The following is a 12,663-nucleotide window of genomic DNA, read 5'->3' on the forward strand; positions in this document are numbered from 1 at the left end:
AGTGATGTGTTTACTACTAGCAAGCAGTGTGTTGTATCTGGTGATTATTAAAGCAGACTCATTAGTTTGCCTAATCGCAGCTTCATATATTTGAGACTTGTATAGCTGGAGTGACAAACAGTCGGTACTTTGATCTCTATCGATTTTGGAAATAGCGATTTTGACAGAAACACATCTCTGGCGATTTTACATGAAATCTCAGCTTCATACATCAGCGAGTTTCAACTCTCCAGAGAAAAGCACTGTATTTGCAAAATCGCACCTTGATACATTTACCCCCGTATCTCTGTCACAGTCCCCCCAAAGTGTGCCATAACTCCTTCCCATTTTTGGAAGCACTTTCTCAATGTCCTGATGAATCTTCAAATTTTAGATATAACCATACATGCCAACTCTCCCGCAATGTCCGGGAGACTCCCGAAATTCGGGTCAGTCTCCCGGGCTCCCGCGAGAGCTGGCATTTCTCCCGCATCCCGGAATTCACTGAGAATCGCGTAATTTTACGCGATTCTCGGTAAATCACGCCATTTTGGAGGGCGGGAGGGGGCAGGGCGAGGCCAATCGTGCCATTTTGGCCCCGCCCCCGCGACATGAATTACATTTCGTGGGGGGCGGGGCTCCCTCCCGCCCTCCTGTCACGCCCCCTCTCCCGGAACCAAGATTGCAGGAGTAGGCAAGTATGGATATAACAATAGGATTTAAAAACATCATGATGTAATATACTTATCTCTCATGCTATATTAAAGTGACCGTACAGAAATACAATTGTTCCTTTGGTAACATAATAAGTGATGTGAGGGCGGCTAGTTTTAGAGAGACCTAGAGAACATCCATAAATACAACTGTAAACCGAAATATATTTTTAACAATGATTTCAAAATGCCAGCGATGTTTTAAATGTGGATGTCTTTTTTTAACTACACACATATAAAGGACCCTACTGAATACGTAGTACTGTAATATTGTTATATTGAAATGTCTTGTACCTCTTCCAAACTGAGCTCTGCCTTAGTTTTGGTTATTATGTTGCTTGGCTCCCAAATGTAATAACTGCATACACACGAGGTCCTCGCAGACATCTCTGCCAGGCTGAGAATATTGTTGTGAACTCAAAGCCAGAATTCATCTTGCTAACTGCTGGTAAACAGCAGAATCCACACACAACATCCAGAGTGATTTGGAGGTTTGGATACAGAGGGAACAAGAGATATGGAAGGTTCTGGTTTGAGACACAATAGGGCTGATATCACAGCAACATTTCCCAAGTAAAGATCACTCAAGTAATTTATTTACCTGAATATTAAACAAACAGATCTTGGGGGTAGCTTTATCGAACCTTCTAAAGAGGAAAAGTGGAGGCGTTGCCCATAGCAACCAATCAGATTGTACGTACCATTTATTTAATACATTCTAGAACATGCTATCTAGAATCTGATTGGTTGCTATGGGCAACACCGCCATTTTTCCTTTTTAGGCTTGATAAATCTACCCATAAATGTGGTACAGTAAGCAATATCTAGAGGAGGATTTATGAAAGGGTGAAGAGCCCTAACGCTAGCAAAAATGTTTATGCAGGGCTCGTTTTTGCTTCCGCCAATGGCAGAAAGTTGTGCACATGCGGTTTATTGAAGCCAGGGCGGGGGAGATCTGGGCATTATAAACCCCTGCCCCATCTCTGGACTTCATACACTACAGAAAGTGATAAGAAGTCCAGAGATGGGCTTCTTATCACTGTACACTACAGAAAGTGATAAGAAGCCCATCTCTGGACTTCTTATCACTTTCTGTAGTGTAGAGTATTATGGTCTGATGATCAAATATGGGGGTTACATATGTATTATTCCATTTCATACTGCAATTCTTCAAATTTCACAGTCCTCACCTTCTATCTTTATACATTTATTTTCTTCTTGGGTCACTTAACAATCCCGGGATCTCCACTCCACAGCAGTACAATCCAGCGTCACGCAGCGTTACTCCAGTACTGGTCAGTAATATGGGCTTCTTTGTTATGTCTCTCATTAGCGGATATCTATCAGATTTTCTTCCAGGTCACTCTGCCACCATTAGTCCAAGAGATCACATTGTTACACTTAGAGTATAAACAGCCTGAACATAGTGGTGGTACCAATCCTTACAAAATAGAGTCACCAGAGATTTGGGGGGTTTGCATTGTAAGCCAGCATGATAATGATCACTAGAATGCTCTCAGTATTATACAGTGGCCATTCGAATGCCCTCTGTATTGTGCAGTGGTCACTAGAATGCTCTCTGTATTGTGCAGAGGCCACTAGAATGCTCTCTGATGGTGTAGTGGTCACCAGAATGCTCTCTGTATTGTGCAGTGGCCACTAGAATATCCTCTGTATTGTGCAATGGCCAGTAGAATGCTCTCTCTGTACTGTGCAGAGGCCACTAGAATGCTCTCTGTATTGTGCAGTGGCCACTAAAATATCCTCTGTATTGTGCAATGGCCACTAAAATGCTCTCTGTATTGTGCAGAGGCCACTAAAATGCTCTCTGTATTGTGCAGAGGCCACTAGAATGCTCTCTGTATTGTGCAGTGGTCACTAGAATGCTCTCTGTATTGTGCAGAGGCCACTAGAATGCTCTCTGTATTGTGCAGTGGTCACTAGATGCTCTCTGTATTGTGCAGTGGTCACTAGATGCTCTCTGTATTGTGCAGTGGCCACTAGAATGCTCTCTGTATTGTGCAGTGGTCACTAGAATGCTCTCTGTATTGTGCAGAGGCCACTAGAATGCTCTCTGTATTGTGCAGTGGTCACTAGATGCTCTCTGTATTGTGCAGTGGCCACTAGAATGCTCCCTGTATTGTGCAGTGGTCACTAGATGCTCTCTGTATTGTGCAGAGGCCACTAGAATGCTCTCTGTATTGTGCAGTGGTCACTAGATGCTCTCTGTATTGTGCAGTGGTCACTAGATGCTCTCTGTATTGTGCAGTGGCCACTAGAATGCTCTCTGTATTGTGCAGTGGTCACTAGATGCTCTCTGTATTGTGCAGTGGCCGCTAGAATGCTCTCTGTATTGTGCAGTGGCCACTAGAATGCTCTCTGATGGTGTAGTGGCCACCAGTTGAGTACTTCTCTCCTGGGAGCAAACAGCACCGTGACCTATTTATGGTACCATAATCCTGTGCTTAAACTAATTAAAATATGTATATACTCCTCACTAGCGCTCAAACACACTCAAGTTGCTGCCTACCCGCTATAAATGTGCCACTACACCCAACTTCATCAGTTACTGCACAAGATAGGGTACAGGCGCAAACCCACAGACAAAGCAGGATGAGACAATGTGAAAATCTTAGAGGTTGAAGCAATGAAGTTCCATCACTGTCAGAAATACATATTTCTAAATTGAGAAAGAAAAGTCCTTTCTATTTCATATATTTACTTGTCTATATTTACTTTGCAAAACAGCGATAAGATCAACAGTCCATCAATGGAACGATCCTGCAACAAACAATATTGTCTATAATCCTCTTCAAGTTTCTGAGTATGGAAAGTCTCTACCAGTCATGTGAAAAACAAAAATACCACAAAAATCGAAAATATGGTGTAGTACTTAATGCTATATATGGAATAAATCTGTCACCATTCTGTTGCAAACTATGACAGTGAATAAATGTATCTTTACTTTTTATTAAACTCATAGAAGAATATACTCGGTGGCTCAGTGGTTAGCACTTCTGCCTCACAGCATGGGGGTTGTGCGTTCAATTCCCAACCATGGCCTTATCTGTGAGGAGTTTGTATGTTCTCCCCGTGTTTGCGTAGGTTTCTTTGGGGTGTCCGGTTTCTTCCCACACTCCAAAAACATACTGGTAGGTTAACTGGCTGCTATCAAATTGACCCTAGTCTGTGTGTCTGTCTATGTGTGTGTTTTAGGGAATTTAGACTGTAAGCTCTGGTGGTGCAGGGACTGATGTGAGTGGGTTCTCATAGTGGCAGTAGTGCGCTGTGTTATACAGAGGAGGTTGCGGCTGATTGTGGACTCCTATATACTTTCCCCTTCAGTTCAAATGGTTTCTGATGGCAGCCGCATGGAAACAAAGAGTTAATGGCAGCTGTTAGATAGACTTTACTAGAGAATGTATATAATAAGTGATTAAAGCCAAGCAATACATTGCTGCCCCCTCTTCTGCTTGGCTATGCCGATGTCAGCGGGTTTGAAATTGTCAGCATAATAATAGATTGCTGTGTACGTTTCGGACCTGTTGATTTCGGCGCAGTGGTCCGGTGGTTGGGGACTGCATGTCTGCTGTGAGTTCCTGCCCCGAATATAGAGCAGCCTGCAGTGTAAATATTTCTTACTGCATGGACCAATCACTAATAAGTCTGTGTGTCAAAACCGCATCACATAATCTGACACGGAGATTGTGCACTAAAGGCCAAAATGGGCATTTAATTCAGAACAACTAGATAGATGCTATGGAGTGCCATTATGGGACAGAGCTCTGGGGGAGCACAACACCTTATAATAATCCAGTTTAGAGTTATAAACCATATTGGTACATTGTTCCTAACCTGTGATACGTACTGCAAAAGGTACCTCTGGTAGATTCAAGGCCTGCTTTAGGCTGTTAGCTATAACTCAACATGACATTTCATTTATTAGCAATAAAACATAAAACTAATCAGAAATTATATTTTTAAAATATGTATTTGCATAAGGAGTGGCTTGATATAAAGTTACTCAGATTGGGTGGTACTTAGCATATAAAACACACTTTATGGGGTACCTGAGAAAGCCTGATGTAAACTGATTTGTGGCCATGACAAGCTAATCCCAAAATAATTTTCTTTTTTCAAATCCCAGATTCTAAGAGTCTTTTAAACAAACCAATGTATTGCTTGACTTTAATCACTTATTATATACATTCTCTAGTAAAGTCTATCTAACAGCTGCCATTAACTCTTTGTTTCCATGCGGCTGCCATCAGAAACCATTTGAACTGAAGGGGGAAGTATATAGGAGTCCACAATCAGCCGCAACCTCCTCTGTATAACACAGCGCACTACTGCCACTATCAGTCCATGCACATAGGAATTTCTGCGAGTTAATGCACAGTTTACATTCAATTATCATATATATACTACCAGCATCCAGCAAATTCTACATAATATCCCGTTACCGCTATGTGTACTATGCTCCGTCACTGTATAACAAGCACTGGTATCATAGAGGAAAAAATTATTATACTTTGTGATTCTGTTAATAAAGCTAAGCAATGAGGCAGGCTGGGAGTTGTAGTCCAACCAGCTCATCTTGTATTACTTAAGAAACTACAATTCCCAGTAGGAGAAGGTTTACAGAGACTACATCCCATTCACCCCTTGTATATACTGACTATACTATTAGGGTACACGCTGGTTGACAGATAGTTACTGCAGCCAATCACAACTATCAGTGAGTAAGAGACGGAGAAATCCCACTTACATTTATAATTATATATTTGTATTGAAAGTTTCTAACACACCAACAAGGGAACAAATCCAGACACACTGGACATCTGGTTACACAACACAGGAGGGGGTCAGGCGTAGCTCCACCCACTACATCATTCTATTGCCTGACATTCCACCAATCAGATAATCCTCAGTGTGATGTCACCAGTCTCAGTGCGGATTTCTTATGATCATTTCTCCCAGCTCGTGACACTCCCATATATAAGAGAACATTCTTTCCCTACACATAATGCAGCATGAAGGGGCTCAGTGAAGGTGGCGGTGAAGGTGTGTAAGTGTCTGATCGGGTCACTCACAGCATAAAATGACAGCTGTCCAGCCTCATAATCCAGATATATCCCCACTGAATGACAGGGAATATTGTCAGGTAACCGGATCTCTTTAGTGTCATGTATCAGTGAGTACTGATTGTACAGCCCCTTACTCAAAGCCCAGGACTTGTTACTATAACCAATGTATGACTGATCTCCTCTCCTGTCTATACTGGGATAACACATCCCTACACTCCACCACCTTGAATTACCCAAATTCACATTCCAGTAATGTCGCCCTGAAGAAAATATCCTGATGCTTAAAACCTGATTATAAAGCTGAAATCTCTCTGGTGTTTCTGGACGATTCTTTTTTTTATCTGACCAGCTTACTATTCTATTGTCACGTGATAGATCTATATGATTACAAGCTGTGTTTGCATCCATTAATAAGTTTGTAGGATCATGCACATAGAGCCCTATAATTTTACCAGTTATTATATCAGATTCTGTATTACCAGATGTGTTTACATCCAGTACTTTGTCTGCAGGATCTGGAACATAGTTACCTCTCTTTATACCAGTTATTACATCAGATTCTGTATTACCGGCTGTGCTCACACCCAGTGATATGTCTGTAGATTCCTGCATGTAGATCCCTTTCTTTATATCTGTTGTTATATCATATAATGCCTGTAATGTCTCTGAGATGAGACCCACATCCAGATCTCCTACATCATGGTCATCATGTCTCTCTCTGTCCTCAGTATCACACAAGTCACCTGTGTCTGCCTCCTGTAAGACAGTCACTGGATCAGTCATGTTGCACAGCTCCTCAATGTGACACATCTTCCTGGACAGCTCGTCCTTCTTTATTTCAAGCTGATGGATCAAAGCAGAGACTGAGAGTGAAACGCTCTCTTCCTGCCTGGAGATCTCACTCAGGACTCTCTTCTCTAGGTCTTTCAGCTGTCTACTGATGTCTCTACACAGGACAGTGACTCTCTCTTTTACACCAGCTGCTTTTTCCTGGTCTTCTCTCCTGCGCTCCTGCAGACTCTGGCCTCTTATCTCAGTCTCTTCTCTCTTTATTGTCAGTTTCTGCAGAACATTTCTCAGTTTCTCCTTCTTCTTCTCAGAGGCCACATCCAGCATCTCCACTTGGTGTCCCCGATGTTCTCCAGTCAAACTGCAGGACACACAGATACAGGCAGCGTCCTCAGTGCAGTAGTACTCCAGGATCTTCTTATGGACGGAGCATTTTCTGTTCCCCAGGGAAGTGGTGGGATCATATAAGACGTGTTCTGCTGACTTGCTGTGTACTCTCACGTGATTAGCACACAGAGAAGCCTCACACATCAGACAGGATTTAGCAGCAGGTACAGGAGAATGAATACAGTAAGTGCAGAAGATCCCAGTCTCCTCCTGATCTGGCTGAGGAGACAGGAAACTCCCCACTATGTTACACAGAGTTATGTTCCCCTGCAGTACAGGCCGCTCCTGACACTCTGCTCTGCAATCAGGACAAATATAAACTCCAGACCCCTCCTGTGTATCCAGCACACGATCAATACAGACCCGGCAGAAGTTGTGTCCACATCTCAGTGTTACAGGATCTGTATAAATGTTCAGGCAGATGGAACAGTCCAGCTCTTTTCTCAGATCAGCAGTCGCCATCGCTGACAGCAGAAGAGAGAAATGAAAGTGAAAGTCTCTGAAATTCAGAAACCACACGGGGTGTGGCTAAGATGGTCACAGATTATATCTACAGACTCAGTTATACTAAAGGACACAGGTAATACATCAAAGAACATAAAGCAGAGAAATCTGCATTTTGGAATCAATAAAGGCCATTTAACCAGCTATGTGCCAGTTACTTAGATTGCAAACAGATGTGCTATTTCTATGAAGTTAATATTAATTATTTTATACAAATTCTGCACCAGTTACCTAGAGAGCAATCAAATGTGCTATTTTTATTATATCAATGGTTTGCTGTTTTTATGCACTAAACAATTAGTAGTAGGAACCAATGGTGCAAACAGATCCCTCTAAACCTAGTAAAGAAGATCTAATTTCTGTTTGTAATTTATGTTAGGGTGTTTAGACAGTGTCGATTCGTTCTAATAGCACTTTCATACTGCTGCCCCGGCAATATCCCGGGTTATTAACCCGGGATATTGTCGGGGCACAGGGCAGTAAAGATAACAAGAATCCCGGGTCGGGCGGGTTCATACTGCACCTGCCCGACCCGGGTTTTAGAAAAAAAAAAGTGAAAAAAAAGATTTTAATTACTAAAAAATACAAAACAAATGTGTACTTAACTTATTTTCAGCCAGCGGTGTCTCCGGTGCGTTGCCGGCTGTCAGGGGGACCTCTGGGTACTAAAATGACGTCATTTCTAGTCCATTAGAAATTACGTCATTTTAGTACCCAGAGGTCCCCCTGACAGCCGGCAACGCACCGGAGACACCGCTGGCTGAAAATAAGTTAAGTAAACATTTGTTATGTATTTTTTATTAATTAAAATCTTTTTTTTTTACTTTTTTTTTACTTGCCAATTTTTTTTTTTACAGTATGAATGGTGAGACCCGGGAATTACACGGGTTGCACCATTCGTACTGCAGGCGAGCGGGGTCCAACACGGGAATTACCCCTCGCAAAATCCCGGGTCTAAGTCCCGGGATTTTAGACCCGGGATTTTGTGGTTGGACTATTCATACTGCACCAAGACCCGGGTTTTTCAGCGTGCCTCTGCAAAAACCCGGGTTTTTGGTGCAGTATGAATGGGGTATAAGTGGGATTTGTAACAAGTGTATAGGCAGATTTTTATAGCATAGCAAGAGTTACACAAGAGTTCTGTTCTACATCAGACAAGAGAGTGGGAGACATTAATCATCTAGTCATCCTCTGTTTCATCTACAGATAAATATTATATACCATCTCTGCACAAGCTATCCGTAAAGGCATCTGATGTGCAGTAGATCTTTTTAGTGTAATGGTCCTAGGGGTATATTTACTAAAACGTCTTAAAATGAAAATTGGAGGTGTTGCCCGTAGCAACCAATCAGATTCTAGTTATAATTATTTAGTACATTCTAGAAAATGATAGCTAGAATCTGATTGGTTGCTATGGACAACACCTCCACTTTTCCTTTTTAGAAGTTTTAGCGAATATACCCCCTTAATGTTTATCAAATTGATTTTCTAATTAGGTGGCATTGGACATGGTTGCAAAGGGGAAAAATAGATACTGGGAAATGGTAGAAAAAGGTGAGGAGATACATGTGATAATTGGGGCAAAGAGAGACAGACACATAAAGGGGGCGAAGGAAAGGACAGACACCCACAATGTGAAGACAAAGAGACACAAACACAAAGGGTATAGAGGTGGGGTTAGAGGGTGCACATCGTATGTATACCATAAGGCCGTGCACTGTCTATATATGGCATTGTGCAATCCTTTGGGCAGAGGAATGGAGGGTGGTCCTGCTGGTGCCACCTATGCGTTCACCCTTACTGACTGTGCCTTCAGCATCTAGTGTGTTTTACAGAACTGACAAAGCCCCAGAAACAAAAACATACATATAGCAGCCCTGGGTGGTAGTGCAGCTCTAAAACCAACATTGTAAGAATATCACTAACCCCAGCTTACAAACAACCCTGACAGATTATACAGATCATATACAGCTTTAAATACTGGAGACCAATAACTTCATAATAATCAATAACAATAACAAGTTTATTCTGACTTATAAAGTAAAGCAAAATAGATATAACTGTATATTTCAATATCTCAATATATCAGTTAAGTTCAGTGCTAAATAACCATTATAAAAATGAGCTAATCAGTTAATTCTATTCCTTAGTGTTTGCTCATATATAAAAAGAATGCCATTTCCAGATGGTTTTTGTGCAGTATATTACAGTCCTCTTTTTTTCAAGTTACCTTCATCATCATCATCAATTTATATAGCGCCACTGATTCCGCAGCGCTGTACAGAGAACTCATTCACATTAGACCCTGTCCCATTGGAGCTTAAAGTCTAAATTCCCTAACACAGACACAGACAGAGAGACTAAGGACAAGTTTTTGAGAGCAGCCAATTAACCTACTAGTATGTTTTTGGAGTGTGGGAGGAAACCGGAGCACCCGGAGGAAACCCACGCAAACACGGGGAGAATATACAAACTCCACACAGATAAGGTCATGGTCGGGAATTGAACTCATGACCCCAGTGCTGTGAGACAGAAGTGCTAATCACTTAGCCACCGTGCTGCCCTGATCATGATGATCATAAGAACAATCCAAAGCTGAAATGGCAAAGTTCAGGGAGACATGCCCCAATTTTATGAACGAATAAAAATAATACACAATGTTTCAGAGATACAAACCTTCAACATGCTTTATCCCACTGGTGTACCCCTCAAGATGTAGTAGTAAACAAGAGAATAGTAATCCCACATGCAGTTAGTAGACCTTTACTGTACCCACCAAACGCTGCTAAACACACAGTGACAAATACATAACCTTTATTAATTGTATTCCACAGAATTTCCCCTTTCTTTACCAATGGAATGCATGATGGAGTTTATGTGTGTGACTGTACTGTGTGTGTCATCAGGGCCGGATTAAGGGAATGGAGGCCTCTGGGCTAAGGGGGCTTCCATTCCCCGTGAGGGTCCCCCCCAGTGAGCTGAGCCCCCCCGGTGAGCCGAGCTGCCCCGCCCCCACCCACCAAGGCACTTACCTCCTTCTCCTGGCAATGCGGTCCTTCCCTGGTGCGCTGTACGCTCTTTACTGAGGAGATCTCTTGAGAGTGAGACTCACGAGATCTCCTCAGTAAGGAGACTACAGCGCGCCGGGGAAGGACCGCAGTGAAAGTGCTCAGCAGCATTGATCGCGCCGGGGGCGCCCCCGCCCCCGACCGATCAATACTGCTGTTGAGCACTTAAAAGGGCCCCCTGGATGCCCGAGGCCCCTGGGCTGTAGCCCAGTTAGCCCTATGGTTAATCCGGCCCTGTGTGTCATGCAGAGAGAGCGGTTACTTACCACACCAATAAAGGTTACTCCTTTGCATAGCATATGCTATCAACTGATGCAATTGGCACAACTAATTGTATTATTACTTTCATAGGCTTGTCTTCTGATTTTAGCTCCCTTTTGTTTGCATTAGCAGTGTTCCACTTGCTACAGTTCAGGCATAATAATATAGCAAAGTTGTCAAATCATTAACTCGACCTTACCTGTCCTATGCTCCAGGCTTCCTCCTTCAGACACTCCAGGCGGTCCTCAGCAGCATATAGTTCCACCCTGCCATGTACTTGGCACTGGAACGCCGGCTCCTTCACTTTTTAAAATGGGTGCCAAGTTCCAGAACCGTGCCCCCTGTAACTTCCCCCCACTCGTGGGTGCACGCGCGATCGTGGGTGCGCCACCTGCCGAAGAAAAAAAAAAGTACTTTTTTTTTTTTTTTAAAAACACTGCTTGCCCCGGCCCATTTAGCCATCGGCCCTTCTGGCATTTGCCAGAAGTGCCAGATGGCCAGTCCGGCCCTGCTACCGAACCTCTATCAGTGCCCAGGATCTTGCTTCCTATTTCAAGGACAAGATTGATAAGATCAGACTTGAGATGGTATCATCTTCCTCTGACACCAGTGTGTATACTCAGAACCGGAGCATATGCCTGTGAACACAGCAACGTCCAATTCAACTTCGACCGCAAACACCCCTACAGCAATGTCAAATCTGTCTCACGGATATTTTATATTTTACAAGCACTGCATACTTTGAGCATGTGCGAATATTTGAAATTGCTGTTCAAATAATTCTCATACATTTTGTACGTAGTAAAGTTATCATTGCCAATGCTTGTCTGTTTTAAAATGTCATGTGCGTGTCTAGTTCCTACATGGTTGCGTACATTTGCATTGTGTGCTTGTGAACAAACGTCTTGCCTATGGTGTTTACTATGTATGCCCATGTATTAGCACTCTTACTAATTTTTTTCTTTCTAATTTTATGAAATTTGCATATTTCGTACATTTCATGTGACGCTTATTATTTTTTGTCTGTATTTTACAGAAACTTTGTGATGAACATGCATAGATCCATGCTACTTGTAAGTATATCTATAATGTAAAGGAGACTACAGAATATGAAAGGACAGGAGAATTGTTGCATGGGGGAAGGTGTGATATCACGTGGCATAGGGCAGGAGGGTTATTGGTGATATACTGGGCAATGAGGTTGGTGAGACAGGTCAAGGTAATGTCTATGTTTTGAAAAGTGTGAAGGATAAGATTGAGGGTTGTGTTCAATTGATTGGTGTTTGCTTCCAACTTTTGATTTGTGGCATACATATGGCAATAAAATTGTTTAAGGTTTGAAGGCTACCCACTGCCCCGTGCTTCTTCATCCAGGGGTGTAACACCCTCAATATTACGAGTGTCCTTCACAGTGGTATCATCTTCAACCTGTGTATCTGCATCATAAGATAACATAGGACCTGAATCATTAAGGATCTTAACTTCAGAAACTTCTTTTTTCAGTCTCCTGGACAAAACCATGTTACAATGCAAGGGGTACAAATTTGTATTATGTTTTGCACATAAGTTAAATACTGACTGTTTTTTCATGTAGCACACAAATATCAACTTTAAATTTAAGTGTACAAATAAGCTATCAAGTATTTGTGTGCTACATGAAAAAACAGTCAGTATTTAACTTTTGTGCAAAACAGAAAACTGATTTGCACCCCTTGCATTGTAACATGGTTTTGTCCAGGAGACTGAAATAAAAAGTTTCTGAAGTTAAGATCCTTAATGAATCAGGCCCATAGTGGTTGGAATAAAAATAACATAAGCATCTATTTTTCAGTCCATAACATCCACGTTTTTGCATCATATTCGAAGATTTCATAT

General features: G+C 42.2%; 1 protein-coding gene across 1 annotated transcript; it reads right to left on the reverse strand.

Moving 5' to 3' along the window:
- Positions 1-4,866: 4,866 nt before the first annotated feature.
- On the reverse strand, positions 4,867-7,481 carry LOC142140793 (E3 ubiquitin/ISG15 ligase TRIM25-like). The gene has a single exon (XM_075198698.1). It carries the CDS (start codon positions 7,415-7,417, stop codon positions 5,660-5,662), a length of 1,758 nt encoding a protein of 585 aa, XP_075054799.1. The 5' UTR covers positions 7,418-7,481; the 3' UTR covers positions 4,867-5,659.
- Between the last annotated feature and the right edge of the window lie 5,182 nt (positions 7,482-12,663).

Source organism: Mixophyes fleayi, chromosome 2, assembly GCF_038048845.1.
Source record: "Mixophyes fleayi isolate aMixFle1 chromosome 2, aMixFle1.hap1, whole genome shotgun sequence".
Lineage (NCBI taxonomy): Eukaryota > Metazoa > Chordata > Amphibia > Anura > Limnodynastidae > Mixophyes > Mixophyes fleayi.